Source organism: Passer montanus, unplaced genomic scaffold (assembly GCF_014805655.1).
Source record: "Passer montanus isolate IOZ18808 unplaced genomic scaffold, ASM1480565v1 scaffold124, whole genome shotgun sequence".
Taxonomy (NCBI): domain Eukaryota; kingdom Metazoa; phylum Chordata; class Aves; order Passeriformes; family Passeridae; genus Passer; species Passer montanus.
The window spans coordinates 83,462-102,305 of NW_024359167.1; the positions used below are offsets into that span (position 1 = coordinate 83,462).

The window sequence follows — 18,844 nt, forward strand, 5'->3', positions numbered from 1 at the left end:
AGGTCCAGATCTCCCAATGCACCTTGCAATCCCCAGACACTGCTCCTGCTTTGAGCAGTGTGTCTGCTCAGATGATTTCCAGCAGAAGTTATTTTTTACTTTGATCTTCTAAATGAGCCCAACTGCTTTTCACATATTCCTTAAATGTCTCCTATTTCCTGTACACCTGTGCATATACCTATGGGCATGTGGTATATTGACAGGCATTAGAGGAGCTTGACCTTCATGACAGTTCCCAATGAAGAATTCATGATCTTTTGGCAAACATTTAACACAAACCAAAATGAAAAAACAGCAGCAACTCAGGAACTTCAGAGTATTCAAAAAGAAATCTCAATGAAAGGGGGCACAACCTTATTCAGAGATTTAAATAACCTTTGAAATTTTAAACTGGCTTTCAAAGGTGCATCATGGAACAGAAGAGGTGACTGATGCCCTCAGCTGACAAGGGAAATCAGATCAGCTTTAGGAACAGGAACTGCACGGGCTGCCCACAGCACAGCTCATGTTGGGCATCTGATGCAGGGACGCTCAGGGACAGCTCAGGGGAAATGTGCTTCTGCCCAGCAGCTGCTGGCACTTGTGCTCTTCTACAGCCCCACTGAGGACACAACAGTTCCCTGCCTTGGTGCTTTGCTGGTGGTCAGTCTGTCACTTAAAAGTGTGTTCTGGGGAGTTTGGTGATCAATGCAGCACACACAAAAATAAAGAGAACATCTGGCAAGCTGAGCTTTATTTATGTCATTTGCTTCAGGTTCTGCTCATTAAGGACCTTTTGCTGCAATTATGGGCCTGACCTGTTCCCATTCCCACTAGTGAGATCATCACAACTGGCTGATGGAGAAGCCTTGGGCCAGAATTGTTTATGTGCTGGACGTGAGACTTTGGAGGGAGGGGAGGAAAGACAAGACCCCAGCAGCCCCAGAGCCAGATCAGTGCACATGCTCCTGCATCTGCCCCGGGGCTGATGCCAGGGCTGCTGCAGCTCTCTGCTGGGGCTTCGGGGGGACAGTGCCTGGTGTGGGCAAGGCACAGGATTTTTTTCTTATTCTTTTGCCAGAAATTTCACCAGAACAGAGATGCTGCCAGTTAAGGGAATCCCCAGGCACACTTCAGCACTCCATTCCATTCCATTCCATTCCATTCCATTCCATTCCATTCCATTCCATTCCATTCCATTCCATTCCATTCCATTCCATTCCATTCCATTCCATTCCATTCCATTCCATTCCATTCCATTCCATTCCATTCCATTCCATTCCATTCCATTCCATTCCATTCCATTCCATTCCATTCCATTCCATTCCATTCCATTCCATTCCATTCCATTCCATTCCATTCCATTCCATTCCATTCCATTCCATTCCATTCCATTCCATTCCATTCCATTCCATTCCATTCCATTCCATTCCATTCCATTCCATTCCATTCCATTCCATTCCATTCCATTCCATTCCATTCCATTCCATTCCATTCCATTCCATTCCATTCCATTCCATTCCATTCCATTCCATTCCATTCCATTCCATTCCATTCCATTCCATTCCATTCCATTCCATTCCATTCCATTCCATTCCATTCCATTCCATTCCATTCCATTCCATTCCATTCCATTCCATTCCATTCCATTCCATTCCATTCCATTCCATTCCATTCCATTCCATTCCATTCCATTCCATTCCATTCCATTCCATTCCATTCCATTCCATTCCATTCCATTCCATTCCATTCCATTCCATTCCATTCCATTCCATTCCATTCCATTCCATTCCATTCCATTCCATTCCATTCCATTCCATTCCATTCCATTCCATTCCATTCCATTCCATTCCATTCCATTCCATTCCATTCCATTCCATTCCATTCCATTCCATTCCATTCCATTCCATTCCATTCCATTCCATTCCATTCCATTCCATTCCATTCCATTCCATTCCATTCCATTCCATTCCATTCCATTCCATTCCATTCCATTCCATTCCATTCCATTCCATTCCATTCCATTCCATTCCATTCCATTCCATTCCATTCCATTCCATTCCATTCCATTCCATTCCATTCCATTCCATTCCATTCCATTCCATTCCATTCCATTCCATTCCATTCCATTCCATTCCATTCCATTCCATTCCATTCCATTCCATTCCATTCCATTCCATTCCATTCCATTCCATTCCATTCCATTCCATTCCATTCCATTCCATTCCATTCCATTCCATTCCATTCCATTCCATTCCATTCCATTCCATTCCATTCCATTCCATTCCATTCCATTCCATTCCATTCCATTCCATTCCATTCCATTCCATTCCATTCCATTCCATTCCATTCCATTCCATTCCATTCCATTCCATTCCATTCCATTCCATTCCATTCCATTCCATTCCATTCCATTCCATTCCATTCCATTCCATTCCATTCCATTCCATTCCATTCCATTCCATTCCATTCCATTCCATTCCATTCCGTGTGGTTCTTTTGTTTATTTTACCTTGAAAACACCCTGATTTAGACTAAAAAGGGCACATTTTATCAGCATTTCAATGAAAGCGGCTCGAAGGAAGGGAGCAGTCAAAACTCTGAAAGAGTGCAAATGCAGATTAGAGCAATACAGTGACATGGAAACCCAAAAGGAGGATGCCATTTACAATCTGAAGGATCCAATGCCAGCTAAATGAAGCACCATGAGCAGGAGCACATCAAGGAGGCAGAACAGGAGTTCTCTGTGTATTTACCAGCAATGCAGTCTGGGACTCTGGGTTGTCATCCAGCCTTGGCCCTGCAGAGAAACTCTGTGCAATGTGTTGGAAATGTTGATGCAAATGTGTTGGTGCACTCTGGATTTAACAGGAGCAATTAGGATTGGTCACTAGGTAAAGAGCTCTTGTCTGACAATCACAAGACTCTGTGCTTTGATGCTCAGGGACAGCTCAAGGGAAATGTGCTTCTGCCCAGCAGCTGCTGGCACTTGTGCTCTTCTACAGCCCCACTGAGGACACAACAGTTCCCTGCCTTGGTGCTTTGCTGGTGGTCAGTCTGTCACTTAAAAGTGTGTTCTGGGGAGTTTGGTGATCAATGCAGCACACACAAAAATAAAGAGAACATCCGGCAAGCTGAGCTTTATTTATGTCATTTGCTTCAGGTTCTGCTCATTAAGGACCTATTGCTGCAATTACGGACCTGACCTGTCCCCATTCCCACTAGTGAGATCATCACAACTGGCTGATGGAGAAGCCTCAGGAGAAGAGGATCCAGCCAAGTCCAGGACTCAGTTTCAGGACTGAAAATCTGACTGCAATTCAGCCCTGCATCTCCTACCCTGGGCTGCACCCACCAGACTCCTCTGGTCCTGCTGTAGCAGTCATCTCTCAACTCCTCTGACTTTCAGCCAACATCACTAAGCTGTTCCTTGAGCCCACAGCTAGAAGAGCTGTGAAGGAGACATCCCTGACACTCAACCAAATGAAAACCACTGCCAAGAAATGGGGCTGGCAGGCTAAATTTTGGCCTTTTATCACTCAGTTGTGAGCTGCTCCTTAAGACAGTTCTCATCCTGTTAGATCTGCCCTTACAATGAATCACTACTGCACCCAACAGGCAGAAAAGATAAACTATGGAGAGGGTTTTAATAGGTTGTTTTCTTCTGCTTTTTAACTAGATCCATTTGTTTGCTTGCTTTCCTGTATGGCATCTAAAGACAGGTCCAGATCTCCCAATGCACCTTGCAATCCCCAGACACTGCTCCTGCTTTGAGCAGTGTGTCTGCTCAGATGATTTCCAGCAGAAGTTATTTTTTACTTTGATCTTCTAAATCAGCCCAAATGCTTTTCACATATTCCCTAAATGTCTCCTATTTCCTGTACACCTGTGCATATACCTATGGGCATGTGGTATATTGACAGGCATTAGAGGAGCTCGACCTTCATGACAGTTCCCAATGAAGAATTCATGATCTTTTGGCAAACATTTAACACAAACCAAAATGAAAAAACAGCAGCAACTCAGGAACTTCAGAGTATTCAAAAAGAAATCTCAATGAAAGGGGGCACAACCTTATTCAGAGATTTAAATAACCTTTGAAATTTTAAACTGGCTTTCAAAGGTGCATCATGGAACAGAAGAGGTGACTGATGCCCTCAGCTGACAAGGGAAATCAGATCAGCTTTAGGAACAGGAACTGCACGGGCTGCCCACAGCACAGCTCATGTTGGGCATCTGATGCAGGGACCACTGGAAAGCCACGTGCCTGTGGCCTCCCAGAGAATGGCTCTGTTTGCTGACAGTGCTGAATCAGTATTTCAGAAGCTGCTTGTGCTCAGGAGGGTGCAAGCCAGCTACCAACATGTTCCAGCACCCCCAGGAAATCTGGGACAGAAAAGCTCAAAGGCTGCATCCTGCTAAGAACACTGAAAGCAAGAGCAGCTGCCATCCATCCTGCTCACTTCCAGCCAGGGCTGCAGGGCAGCAGCTCTGATGCTCTGCTTCCTTTTGTTGCTCTTTCCCAACTCTGCTATCACCCAAAGGTGATATCCTTTGCACAAGAACAGATGAGCTGCCTCACCTCTGGCTGCTCAGCTGGTAATGAGCTACCCGGTTACCAACGTTGTGAACCAGCAGAGTCTTCTGGGTGCTGTGATTGACTGGACACGTGGAGAAGGCCAGCTGGTCAGGGAAGTCCAGGACGGCTCGGGCACAAATGGCCCGAATAGGCACAACTATCTTTTCCTTTGCAGTCTTGCAGACGAGTTCGTGGGAATAATCCTGCAGGAAAAGAAAACAGCTCAGCATTTTGGGCATTTAGTGCCATCCCCATGGCAGAAGAAAAATAATTTCCTAAAACTCATCCATGGCATCAATTTAGCTATTCCATCCTAAAATAAACACTATGTTCTACTAACATGTCACATTTTAAAGGCACCAGATGGCAGAAGAAAAATAATTTCTATAACCCTTTAAGGCATCAATTTATCTATTCCACCATAAAAGGAACACTAAGTTCTACTAATATGTCACATTTTAAAGGGACCAGTGCACTTTGCAAAACCTGTCTCTGTGGCATTGGCCTCTTGTGTCAACTGGGTCATACAAAGAGCTGCCCTAGGCCACTGTTGTGGTGTGTTTATTAAGTTGTAAATTGGTTCATTCCATGTACCCCTTTTGGTAGTAATGGTTCTGCCCTGGTTCTCCCTCTCCTTGATTGTCCCGTCAATTTAATCTTTCTCCTCCCCGTTACCCTTGACAACCAATGTATCTATCCCTTAATCCCTCCCTGGTGCCCTGTCTGTCACTCGGTGGCCCAACCTTTCCATCTAGAATCTTCCAGCTAAGGCATCGAGTGATTGGCTCAGGGGCCAGGGACCCTCCCCAGGCTTTCCCGTATTGGTTCACCTGTTATGTCTGTTAACCTCTCCTCACTCCCACCTTTCCCTCCATTGGCTGAAGACCAGAGCCCATGTCTGTACCCTCCCCTCCTTATAAACTCATGTCTGACCCCAGTTCGGGGTCTTCAGCTGTTGGATCACCTGGAGTTATTAAATCTGGACTTAACCACAGCTGGAGTCCATCTCTTTGTCTCCTGTTGGGTAGCAGCCTTTTCACTGTGGATCCTCGTCCCTCAAGGCGAAAGCCTTAGGCGCTCTCCTGACCGAGCCCAGGATCGGGAGAGTATCCCCGTGCTGCTGGCGGTGCTGGCCGCAGCTAGGCCATCCCCATGGCAGAAGAAAAATAATTTCTATAACCCTTTAAGGCATCAATTTATCTATTCCACCATAAAAGGAACACTAAGTTCTACTAATATGTCACATTTTAAAGGCACCATTGCACTTTGCAAAACCTATCTCTGTGGCATTGGCCTCTTGTGTCAACTGGGTCATACAAAGAACTGCCCTAGGCCACCATAATTTTTACTCGAAATTTTAATGATGTTAAATAATTCTTAAGTTCCTTCAACGGTACACATGGAGCTAGGGAACAGAGGACATTTCTCTCTAGGTTTCTATATTCCCGCTGTCTGAGACTAGGACAAAGTGTTAAACTGACTCCAAGCAGCAAAAGGAAGATGAGAAAAGAGCTGCACCCAAAGAAATCCTGCAACTCTGGCCTGGTGTAGAAACATCAGCTGGCTCAGAACTCCCCTCTACCTTTGCCGCTCTAACCCAGGTCACGAGAGGAACCGTGCTAAGAGGCAGCAGGATGCTGTTGGAAAGAGCCTCTCTTTGTTTCCCTGCAAGGCTTCCTCCCTTCCATGCCATGGCCTAAACCCTTCTGGATGAACAAGCGTCCAGATCCCAGCACTGAGATCAGACTTGCCAGGGCCTCAGCACTGCTGTTCAAACCTCCACACAAAACACGTTTGGCACAGAGTGGGTGCCAGCTGACAGAGCAACCACAGTGACAGGCATGAAGACAGAGGCACAGCAGTGTCACTGCCGTGGGCTCTGGGCTCACAGCTCTGCCTGCAGGTTGTGCCTGCCCTACACGAGCTCCTGCAGGCAGGTCTCCAAGTCCCCTGCAGCTCAGCAACCTCCTGCTGACCAAGGGCACCCAGAGCCCAGTGTGCCTGTGCCAGGCTGGGCTCACGGGCACAGCACAAGCTCTGCCCTGGCCCTGCAGCTGCACCATGGTCAGCTGCGCTCTGGGACAGCACAGCTGCAAGGCTGGAGAACACAGGCTGTGAAAAAGCATCGTCTTTGCACCAGCCCAGGGAGAGGCAGGGAGCTGTTGGCAGTCAGGAAGGAGGAAAGCTCTCTGACCTCTTTGTTCCTTCAGTGTTTTCCATAATATTGAAACCCCTTCCACTGTACCTAGAGATGGCCGAACATCTGTCAACACCCCTCTGTTGCTGGCCGCAGCTAGCTGGGACGTCCTTTGAGGCCAGCCGCCGCTGCAGGCCACCATAATTTCTACTCTAAATTTTAATGATGTTAAATAATTGTTAAGTTCCTTCTAAGGAATATGGAGCTAGGGAACAGAGGACATTTCTCTCTAGGTTTCTATATTCCCGCTGTCTGAGACTAGGACAAAGTGTTAAACTGACTCCAAGCAGCAAAAGGAAGATGAGAAAAGAGCTGCACCCAAAGAAATCCTGCAACTCTGGCCTGGTGTAGAAACATCAGCTGGCTCAGAACTCCCCTCTAACTTTGCCTCTCCAAGCAAGTCAGGAGAAGAACAGTGCTAAGAGGCAGCAGGATGTTGGAAAGAGCCTGTCTTTGTTTCCCTGCAAGGCTTCCTCCCTTCCACGCCATGGCCTAAACCCTTCTGGATGAACAAGCCTCCAGATCCCAGCACTGAGATCAGACTTGCCAGGGCCTCAGCACTGCTGTTCAAACCTCCACACAAAACACGTTTGGCACAGAGTGGGTGCCAGCTGACAGAGCAACCACAGTGACAGGCATGAAGACAGAGGCACAGCAGTGTCACTGCCGTGGGCTCTGGGCTCACAGCTCTGCCTGCAGGTTGTGCCTGCCCTACAGGAGCTCCTGCAGGCAGGTCTCCAAGTCCCCTGCAGCTCAGCAACCTCCTGCTGACCAAGGGCACCCAGAGCCCAGTGTGCCTGTGCCAGGCTGGGCTCACGGGCACAGCACAAGCTCTGCCCTGGCCCTGCAGCTGCACCATGGTCAGCTGCGCTCTGGGACAGCACAGCTGCAAGGCTGGAGAACACAGGCTGTGAAAAAGCATCGTCTTTGCACCAGCCCAGGGAGAGGCAGGGAGCTGTTGGCAGTCAGGAAGGAGGAAAGCTCTCTGACCTCTTTGTTCCTTCAGTGTTTTCCATAATATTGAAACCCCTTCCACTGTACCTAGAGATGGCCGAACATCTGTCAACACCCCTCTGTCATTTTCATCCTGTTCCCTGTGCATCTTCCCTTGGGAATGCTCAGGAATGTGCAGGCAGGGGAAGCAGAGCCTGTCAGGCCTGGCTGCAGTGCCTGGCAGCACATGCCAAGCTGGGACTGGCTGCAGGCTGCCTGCCCACGGCCTGGAGCCAAGCTCATGCATGGCTGCACCCAGAGTGCAGGGAAAACGGTGGCTTTGGAGAGAATTCTGTGTTTTGGCTCCTCCAGTCTCACCTTATTCTCCTTGGGGGTGAAACGGATGCGCACAGGGGCAGAGGCTCCTGGTGGCACGATGTGGTACACATCACTGGGGCATGCCAGCTGGAAATAAGGTGAGCTCTCCATGCACACCTTCACCATCCGAGCAATCTGCAGCAAAGACGTGAAATGATGATTTTGCCACTTGTGGAAATAGGATGAGAGGAGACCTGTCCGTGCCCTGGTGTCATCCAGCCGCCGCTGCAGGCCACCATAATTTCTACTCTAAATTTTAATGATGTTAAATAATTGTTAAGTTCCTTCTAAGAAATATGGAGCTAGGGAACACAGGACATTCCTCTTTAAGTTTCTATATTCCCGCTGTCTGAGAGTAGGACAAAGTGTTAAACTGACTCTAAGCAGCAAAAGGAAGATGAGAAAAGAGCTGCACCCAAAGAAATCCTGCACCTCTGGCCTGGCACGTTTGGCACAGAGTGGGTGCCAGCTGACAGAGCAACCACAGTGACAGGCATGAAGACAGAGGCACAGCAGTGTCACTGCCATGGGCTCTGGGCTCACAGCTCTGCCTGCAGGTTGTGCCTGCCCTACACGAGCTCCTGCAGGCAGGTCTCCAAGTCCCCTGCAGCTCAGCAACCTCCTGCTGACCAAGGGCACCCAGAGCCCAGTGTGCCTGTGCCAGGCTGGGCTCACGGGCACAGCACAAGCTCTGCCCTGGCCCTGCAGCTGCACCATGGTCAGCTGCGCTCTGGGACAGCACAGCTGCAAGGCTGGAGAACACAGGCTGTGAAAAAGCATCGTCTTTGCACCAGCCCAGGGAGAGGCAGGGAAGCTGTTGGCAGTCAGGAAGGAGGAAAGGTCTCTGACCTCTTTGTTCCTTCAGTGTTTTCCATAATATTGAAACCCCTTCCACTGTACCTAGAGATGGCCGAACATCTGTCAACACCCCTCTGTCATTTTCATCCTGTTCCCTGTGCATCTTCCCTTGGGAATGCTCAGGAATGTGCAGGCAGGGAAAGCAGAGCCTGTCAGGCCTGGCTGCAGTGCCTGGCAGCACATGCCAAGCTGGGACTGGCTGCAGGCTGCCTGCCCACGGCCTGGAGCCAAGCTCATGCATGGCTGCACCCAGAGTGCAGGGAAAACGGTGGCTTTGGAGAGAATTCTGTGTTTTGGCTCCTCCAGTCTCACCTTATTCTCCTTGGGGGTGAAACGGATGCGCACAGGGGCAGAGGCTCCTGGTGGCACGATGTGGTACACATCACTGGGGCATGCCAGCTGGAAATAAGGTGAGCTCTCCATGCACACCTTCACCATCCGAGCAATCTGCAGCAAAGACGTGAAATGATGATTTTGCCACTTGTGGAAATAGGATGAGAGGAGACCTGTCCGTGCCCTGGTGTCATCCCTCCTTGACCCCTTTCCAAAGCACTTTCAGCTGTGGAGGTGCAGGCACATCATTCACAAGGGTGAGCTTGAATCCCTTCTCTCTGGCTCCAGCATTTTGGCCAGGGCCAGTAGGGCAAGGCCTGGTGGGAAGGAAGGGCCAAGCAGGTCAGCACCAGCAGGATGGAGATGGAGCACCTGAACCAAGTCATCTGCATATTCAACAGGGCCAAAAAACCTGCTGGCTTCTGCCAGCACACAGCCATGCAGTCGTGTTCCAGAGGGGGAATGTGCTCCCTGAAAGCAAACCAGCACATTGTCCTGGGGAAGGAAGAAATTCCCTTCTAGCAGATCAGGTTTGGGTAGGGCTGTTCTGGGGACACAGTCATGCAGGCGGACCAGCAAGAGAGGAGACCAAACACTGTGACCTTACTGGGAATAAAAGCAAATCTGAAAGGCAAAAGAAGGAACACAGCAAGACAAACCCTAAAACAAGGAGATGGCAAAGAGAATTTAAATGGGCAGTAAAGCAGCAAGGAAGAATCATAAAACCATGAGAGCAATCAGCTTGCCAAAAGTGACAGAAACACAGACAGGCTGTGCCTATCAACTATGGGCTTCAAAGGCATTTTCTGCCTGGAGAAACATGACCAGCACTGACTGACAGTGTGGTTCCAGTATGAAAAGCCAATCTTGGCTCTCCAGGGCTTCTTGCTGCCTGTGCAGGCAAGCTGGGCTGCTGGGCATTCCTGCCTGCAGCCAGCAGGCCAGGTTCTGCCCTCTGGCATTCACAGATGAAGTTCTGAAATACCATCTCTGTTGGAGAAACCTGAAACAAGCTCTTTTTCGGGGGTTCTGGTGATAGCTGAAGAGCAGAGAGAGAGCAGGGAGAGCTTCAGCTGCTGGGAGGAAGGTTCATGAAGGACAATCTTACACTGATCCCCAGTGAAGCACAGGCGCTGCCCAGCCCACTCTGGGGAAACAGTGGCTCACCCACCTCTGCTCTGAGCTGATCAAGAGTTGCTGGGTCACACAGAGCAGGCTCAAGACAAGCTGCTCTTTTTATTTCTCCAGCTTTCCTTCTCCACAATGCCAGGCAGCACTTACCTTAAGCACAGCCCTGTGCCCACTGGGACACTGACTGAACACTCATGGAGTAAGTAAAACCCACAAATTTACATCAGACTCTATGGGAAACAGTTTTGGGATATCTTTACTCTGAGACAGGGAATCTGAGGCTCACACTATTGCAAACACCTATTTTGATGTAGAACTTAGGCATCAGTAAGAAGAGAACAGTACCAGAGGAGGTGTGAGAGATGAGGTGATATTTGGCTGAAGCCAAAAGGTTATTAAGGGAAAGAATGGAATTTGTTGGTTCTATGTGTTTCTTGTGGTTTAGATTTGTTCAGGTTGGTTTGTTGGTGTTGCTGTGAGCTGGCAGAGGGATGGGGTTGAAGACCTGACCAAAAGGAAGCAGGATGAGAGGGAAGGGGACAAAAAAGTTCAGTCAGAGAGAATGAAGCTCCCGAGTGCCCCTCCAAGGGGAAAGGGGAGAGGCACTGTCCCGGCTGGGTACAAAGGGGATACAAAGATTGCCTTTTTGTTGGAGGCTGTGTTTGCTCATCTCTGGGGGCAGGGAGACACGCCCGGCTCAGCTGAATTGTTACTAATAAACTGTTTTCTTTTGATTTCATGATTTTGTCCCCTTTCATTGCATTTAAAAGTTACTGCCTTTCTAACAGAGGTAAAGGCAAAAATAAAGTACTACAGAAGTCAGGAAAAAGACAAATGAGGTGAATGCTGAATGAGGACAAGGTTCAGTTATTTTCTCTGCAACTTGGGTAAGAGTAGAGTTGGTATCTCCTTTTCCCATAAGCTTTAAATGGGTGCTTTCTTCTAATTATTGCTATGGTATTTAATACCATTGTAGAGGCATGTCTAGAATGACACAACAGCAAATGCTTCTGGAGCAGAGACATTGCTTTGAGAAAACTCTCCCCTGCTTTGTCTGCCTTCTGCAGCCACACTGCTGTCACTGCAGAGACACCAGCAGCTCTCCTGTGTGACTCCACGGCAGGCACAGTGAGGCTGCAGCACACTGTCCCTCAGTTGTGCCCCTCCCTGAGGTGTTCCCAATGCCCCTCTCCAGGGCAATCCTTAACCAGTTTGTTCCATGTCTCTTGCTGCTAATTTCCTGCTCAACAGCCCACCTCAGTCACCAACCCGTTTGGACTGTGCTTTATACTGAGCCAGTCCTGCCAGAAAAGCAGCTTTAAACACACGTCTAAGCAGGCACTGATCCACAGAAAGCACATCCATTGCCCTCTGCCCAGGGCAAGTCTCCTGTACATCTGGCAGCCTGCAAAATCTAACACCCCATCAGGGTCCAACACATTGCTCCAACCCAGAGCATTAAAGTATTTAATTTGTTACATCTGAAGTAATTCCTGCAGGTCCTTGGCCTTCAAAGGCCAATGCTGCCACGGTGGAGGGAATCCTGTGACCCCGAGCATTTGATGGTGACCACACCAAAGCAAGAGGAGGCTCCTTCAGCAGGAGAATGGCAAATGCCAATGTTGTGCCTTTGTGTCCCCAGCCTTCCCCCCATTGTTTTAGCAATGGCAGCTACACTGCAGCACACCCCAGCAGCTGCAGCAGAGGTTATTTGTGTTGGCTCAGTGCACATCAGGACTCCCAGTCCACCACTCCCATCAGTTTGCAATGACAGCAGGACCTGGACACTGAGGTATTTTGCTGGAGGCAAGCCTGTCACAAGCACACACCCTCTTCAAACTTCCCATCAAACAGAAAGGAAAAGAGAAGGAAAAGGCTACCTTTGGACCAGTCTTGCTCAGGTCCATCCGTGGGCCAATTCTGGGCAGAAAACTCCCCCCAGTGCTGGCCTCCTGCTTCGTGTTGAGAAACTTCTCCCTCTGGAACTTAGAGGGAAGCACCTGAAAGGCAAAACAAAACAAAACAAAACAAACCAGCAAGAACCTCAGAGACACGCTTGTTCAGAAAACCCTTCCTTGAACAAGTGGCACTGGTGAATAATTTGTGATCACAGCCACCAGGACAGTTCTGGAAGCCCTGGTTGATAATTGCTTAAATACTTAGCACCAAGAAATTAATAATACAGAGTGCAACACACTCCAACCACATGGCTGTGTCCCATTAGTCTCTCCATGATTTGATGTAACATGTTTGGGGATTTCTGCTCTTTGGGCATTTGTTTCCTCCTATGTTTTATCAGACTTCAGTCTGTCCGTGAGCAAAAGACAAGGTGTTGGTGTCTTTTTCGGGAATCCAGATGCCATTTTCAAGGGAAGATGTCGCAGATGAGCGACAATGCCTCAATAAAACTGGAAAGAACAACAATGGAACTCTGAAAATCCACAACCCAATTCATGGCAGACTCAAGGGATATACTGGTGCTAAAAATTTTAGATTATTCAAAACTAGCAAGAGACAGAGCCAAACTTGTCCCACCCCAGGGAGGTACTTGGCAGTCCCACCTTGCCCAAATCTGCATTAATCCATTGGACTCTTACATTTTGCAAGACCTCACCACAGAGAAGACCAGAAGAGGATTGAATGGGATGGGATCCATGGAACGGTGAAATTTTCTACTAAATCTGTCTCTGTCACTGTCTTTCTTCCCCCTTTCCAGCCCCCTCCGCCCCCCCTCCTTTTTCTATTTCTTTCTCCCTCTCTCTCCCTCACATTGACTGTTACACAAAATCCAGACTATTGACTTTGGCATATGGTCTCATTTTGCACCTTAATTCAGGGGCATCTCCTTAATAATTTTAATAAACAGATCATAACAACCCACTGAAACTTGAACAGAACTCATTCACCTATAAGCAGTTTAAATAAATACGATAGGAAAAAATGTATAGACTAGTACATTTAGGAAATGTTGCATTTCTTTGGTGAAAAAAGAGCACCATCAGTAGACCATCTATTGTTCATCCCCTCAGCAGTACATGCCACCGAACTGGAGACTGGCTTTATCCCATCCTGTATTTCCCTTTGGCATTCTCTTTCAGAGCACAGATGGGACAAAACCAGAAAGCACAATTTGAGTCAATCTTTACCTTCAAACGAAATTCAGGACTCCCTGGCAGAGACCAATGTTCTGCGAGTACAGGACTCCCTCACAGAAACCAATGTTCTGTGAATTTAGGAGTCCCTCGCAAAGACCAATGCTTTGCGAGTTCAGGAGTTGCTCGCAGAGACCAAATCTCCGCGAACTCTCAGCACTCGCTCACAGAAAACAACGATCTGCGAACAATACACTTGGCGAATGGCCGAGTGCAGCCGCCCGACTGGGCCTGCTTTGCTCCTCTCCTAATTCTCCTTTTACCTCTCAATAGCAAATGAATAAATAATTCTAGTAGGTGTACTGGCATTTGGCCAGCATTAAACCTGCTACATTCATTGGTGCATTGGCCAGAAAATTCGAACCAAAACCTCTACACTTGGTGTTTTTGCCCAGTTTCGAACTGAAGCCGCTTCACTCTGCCACAAGTTTTACAACAAAATCTGAGCTTCTTGAAAACCAAAACTAAAATGTGTGAAATTGTTATTGTTCTAATTACGTACTTAACTTAAGAAAAAAAATTAGTATTCTATTTGTCACAATCCAAAACTCCTAGAAATTTAAAAGATAAATTACTTTGAACCAGTTTACTTTTCACCACAAGATATCCATCTAGTGAGGCCTTACCCTAAATTAAGATATGTTACCTTTACATTCCTATGGCCAAGAATTTATTTTTCTCTGTTCACCTTATATATCAAGAATTTATCCTCAAACGAAAAAAAAAAAAAAATCACAAACTCCAGAAAAGTAGTAGATTACATGAAAAAAAATGACAGTAAAATACTCAAGCACTATTTCATTTAATACTTAAACTTCAAGAACATTTTAATATGCATTTTCATTGAAAACTAAATGAAATCATGAAATCTGACTGGGAAGACAGAAGTGTGAAAGGAATCAGGGAGGATTTAGGAATACTGAAAGCCATAGAAAATTATAAAGAAGAAGAAAACCTGTTTGGAACATTTCAAAATTAGGTGTCACCAACGACATTCTGCTGTGAAATGATGGCATCTTAATATCTTCATCTGAGAAATAAGAACATTGGAACCCAAAAGTACAGCTACCAGCTTTTCCAGAATAATTTAATTAAGATGGTATTCTGTCCAACTGAAGCTGGGTGCATATGCTGAACACCCCAGCACACAGCAGTAAGCACAGTCAAATAAAATAGAAATAGAAGTACATCTACTGTTTTCGTTTAGACAATAATACCACAGTCCCCACTTCCCAAGTACTTATCTTGTTAATTAATACAACATTTAAATGAGCACATGTCCCTTGGAACATGATGGAAATGCACACAGAATGAGGAATAGAAGTCAAAGTCCTGCTATAATTGAAAACATTGGCAAGACTTCTAAAAATTGAATCTGAAAGTTTGAAGTCAAATCAAGAAGCCCCAACATGCTCAACTCTTTTTGAGATGGAAAGCAAAGAAAAGAGTAATCTTAAATATTAAACTACCTTCAAGTGAGCAATAGCTCATTTTTGTAGATATTAACTGTTATTTACAACTTCTGTTTTGAACTGTGTAAAAAACACTTGAACTTGTGGTAAATATTCTTGGAAAAAAACTTCACCATTTAAGAGAGGAATAAAGCCTGAAGAAATGAGTGTACCTGCCCTTGAGGGGAGAGAGGAGAAGGATGATGGAAATAGAGAGGAAGAAGGATTCCATCCTCCAAGGCTGAGAATCTGTTAAAATCTCATATAGCTTTGAGGAGCCAATTCACACTATTGTTATACCAGGACAATAAATCAGAGAAAGGCTGAATGAATGGATGAACAGTTAAAAAAGAACCACACTGAGAACAAACCAGTAATCCCATCTAGGTATTGAAAGATGTTGGGGATTTGTATTTTAAATCTTTAAAATTACCATCTTGTCCTCACCAAGGGGAGACAATCAACCTTATCTCCCATCTCCATCTCAAAAGATCTTGGATCTTTTGTCCAAACACACATTTTCTCTCAGTTGCAAAGCTGACCTGGGTCATTCTCCATAGCCTCTCCTAAAAGCTTCTGACACCAGCACCTGGTCATCACCTCAGGCTGTCTTGCCCTTACAGGAGTCACACCTCGTTTTCCATATGCAGGAATTATTAGCATCACATCATGCAGTTCACTGGACATTTCCATCATTATTCTAAGCAGGATTCGAGGACATTTTAGTGGTTTTGCTTTGGGCCATTTCAGTCCTTTAACCTAAGGCTGCCAGTAAATCCAACAACAGTCTTTGCATTCTGATTTATTCACACCCGTACAGATTTTCCCTTTACATGGAAAATACTGGTCTTTATGTGAAAAAAAAAAAAATGTCAAGTGAGCTTAGACCCACCAGTTTTATATGCTTTTCTGAGGCTGCAGCACTTTAAAAATCTCAGCATGGTGTGTAAAGCAGTCAGCAGCTCTTGCTGTTTAATTGTCCTTTTCCCCAGCCACTTGCAGTCAGGGAGCACTGGCATCTCTGTGCCCCAGCTGGGCAGACAGAGGCAAGAAGTTTACGTCCCTCCTGAAGTAACGTCTACTTCAGGACGAGATCTGCTTTGAACTCAGGAAAGTTGCCTTAAAACCTGTCTACAATCCTATTAAAGAAAATAATGAAAAAGTAGCAAGAGGCAAGCCAGCTGAAAAGTGAGAATAAGGATTAAAAACCTGCAAAACATTAAGACATGAGCACTGAAGGAAAAACCCTCTGAAGCAGGCAGTAGATGACTATCTTTGGTTAAGATGAACTACACAGTAAACCTGTCAAAAAAGCTTTCTGCAGATCCATGAACAACTATATTTTTTTAAAAAAATCCAGTAAGAAACACTGAACATGAGCCCAATCCAGTATAACTAAATACTATTTCTTGTTGATGTAAGCTCTGTAGGCAACTGAGTGTGGTGCTCAGTTAAGTCTCGGGCACTTAGCAGCAGTGAGAGAAATACACAATGCAATCTTAGAAGGCAGGCAAAGACAGATGGAAAGGGACAATAAATGAGCCAGTGACAAGAGAGAGAGAAAATCTCACCCAGCATTTTATCTTCCATCTGCTTCCTTATGAGTGTACCTTTACAGAACCAGATCTCCCTTCCTGACACTGGAAATGGCACAAGGAGTGTTTATGACAGGGGGAATGTGTTTAAATACACAAAAAAACCAAAGCAACAAAATGAAAATATGAAGGTAAGCATTTGAGAGCAGACACTCTTGAGAAATATTTCTTTAAAATAAAACATTCTTCTGTTTCCTTTGTTTTCCCATGTTGTTCCTTAATCTGCCCCTTAAAGGGAGGCAGGGTGGGGGGGCGGTCTGAAGAACATGGAGAGCTAAGCAGAAAGGAGATGAAAGAAGGAAAGATGCAGCTTTGAAACAGTAAAATGTCTTTTGTCCCACTCTCCAGCATCCCCTGCAGCAATAGCAGGGAGCAGTAGGGAATGTGCTGGGGAGGGAGTTTGGCTGCAACTTTCAGTTCCAAACATTACATTTTGCATGGCACAGAGCACAGGCTTTATCATCCTTCCCATCATGGCTGGTGATATTTGACACTTACACTTTTACATATACTATGTTATCTTGAAACCTTGTAAATCTTCTTTCATTTAAATTTAAATTGCTCCTCAGGGGCAGAAGGGAGGACAAAACACCCCAAATAGTTAAAAGCTTAGTAGTGAATGAGTTTCCAGGCTCAATAGACTGCAAGTCAGTGAAATTCTGTTGCAGGTTTTCTGTGTACCACATCACCACAGATACAGAGGGTAAATATTTGCTTCTGTTCTCAAATGTGCAGGGGTAACATGAGAGCAAAACTTTATCTTCCTCTGCACAGCAAGAAGTACTTTGCTACCTTATGTAAAGTTAGTTTTTCAAGAAAAGAGTGATAGACAAAGCATCCTTAGGGGTGAAGGGACATTTATAATGCAGCCCTGGATTGTTTCTACCAAATTAAGAAGACCCAACATTCTGCACTTCAGAGCTCTGCCTCTCCCATCTCACCCTGCACCTGCTGAAGCTCTCACCTTCCATACCCATTTACCAGACTCAGGGAGAGTCGAGAAAACCATTTCCAATAGGATTAGCAAATTTAGAATCAATGGATTTTATTGATGCAAAGGACAGAAGGATTTCTGGTAGCAAAAGAAAGCATATGCCTCCACTTCAAGCTCACATTAATTTCGATTTCTTACTTAAAAGCAGCAAAACACTTTTGAGTTGTCCCTGGTGAGCAGTTCTTAATGAGAATGGAGTTGGCATGGAGCACTAAATCAGTGCAACAAAGGACACTATTCCCTGGCACTGACACAGAGGTTTTTTATGGCAAAACCATACTGATTTCCAGAGCATTCTGTACTCAAGCATTTCAGTCTTTGCAAGAATTGCAGCACTGAATTTTATCAGTTATGTCAGTTTGATTGGGTTGTATTCCAGCTCCAGAGGTACCAGCTATACAGTAATGTTTTATTGCTTGTATTGCTGACAAAGACTGTATCATCTAGCTCTGGAAATGTACTTAGAGGGCTGTAAATAAAAAGGAACTTTTGCAGAACTAATATTGCAGGTTGTGAATGGCAAGGGGGCACATTTGCAGTAGAACACTGATAGCACTTTCTGGCTATTTTAGCGATTGGATAACGATGGATGGAGCTACAGCAACTTTGCCTTGGGTCTCAAGGGAGACCAGTGCATATCCTAGGGAGCACCCTGTTCAGTAACTAGGAAATAAAGGCCTTTGATTTCCTAATGAAATTAAATACTGAAGACACTAATTCTGCTGAGCAGGAGCTTTGCACAGAGCACAATGCAGCACCTATACAGCACAGGGATGGTGTTTCTGAAGAGATGTCCTGACCTGCATCTACTGCCCATGGCCACCCTTTAGCACAGGGCTTGTTTGGCAGGATCCAAACCAGGACCAACCCAGCCAGGGTTTATTCAGCTGCCATAGTGAAGAACTCCTCTGAGAGCCACAACTGCAGTGTTTGCATTTCTGTGTTGTCCTGAGTCTGATCCAACCCCTCTCCAGCTGATGGAAGGACTCCTGGTGACCTCAGCATGTGCTGGATTCAGCCCTTGGTGCAGTGAGGGGCAGTGATGGTGTTTGAACCTGAAGTTCTTGAACAATGTGGATATTTCACAACTTAAGGGACACATAAAAGATATTTTCTCTCCCTTTCAGTGCTCATGTTACAGTCTGTGACAAAAAAAAAACCAAAACACAAAAACACACACACACAAAAAAAAAAAACCACCAAAAAAAAACCCGGAACCCTCCAGGTTCTCCAAGCCATTGAGCAACCTTCCTTGCTTTTCCAC

General features: G+C 46.0%; 1 protein-coding gene across 1 annotated transcript in view; it reads right to left on the minus strand.

Moving 5' to 3' along the window:
* The window catches only part of LOC120497211 (hydrocephalus-inducing protein-like), a 73,714-nt gene extending 60,154 nt beyond the window's left edge, over positions 1 to 13,560 (minus strand). Inside the window, 4 exon segments of the mRNA XM_039698412.1 lie at positions 4,562 to 4,761; positions 9,237 to 9,371; positions 12,269 to 12,388; positions 13,535 to 13,560. Of these exon segments, the coding sequence (XP_039554346.1) occupies positions 4,562 to 4,761; positions 9,237 to 9,371; positions 12,269 to 12,295 (362 nt within the window). The 5' untranslated portion in view covers positions 12,296 to 12,388; positions 13,535 to 13,560.
* Positions 13,561 to 18,844: the final 5,284 nt, after the last annotated feature.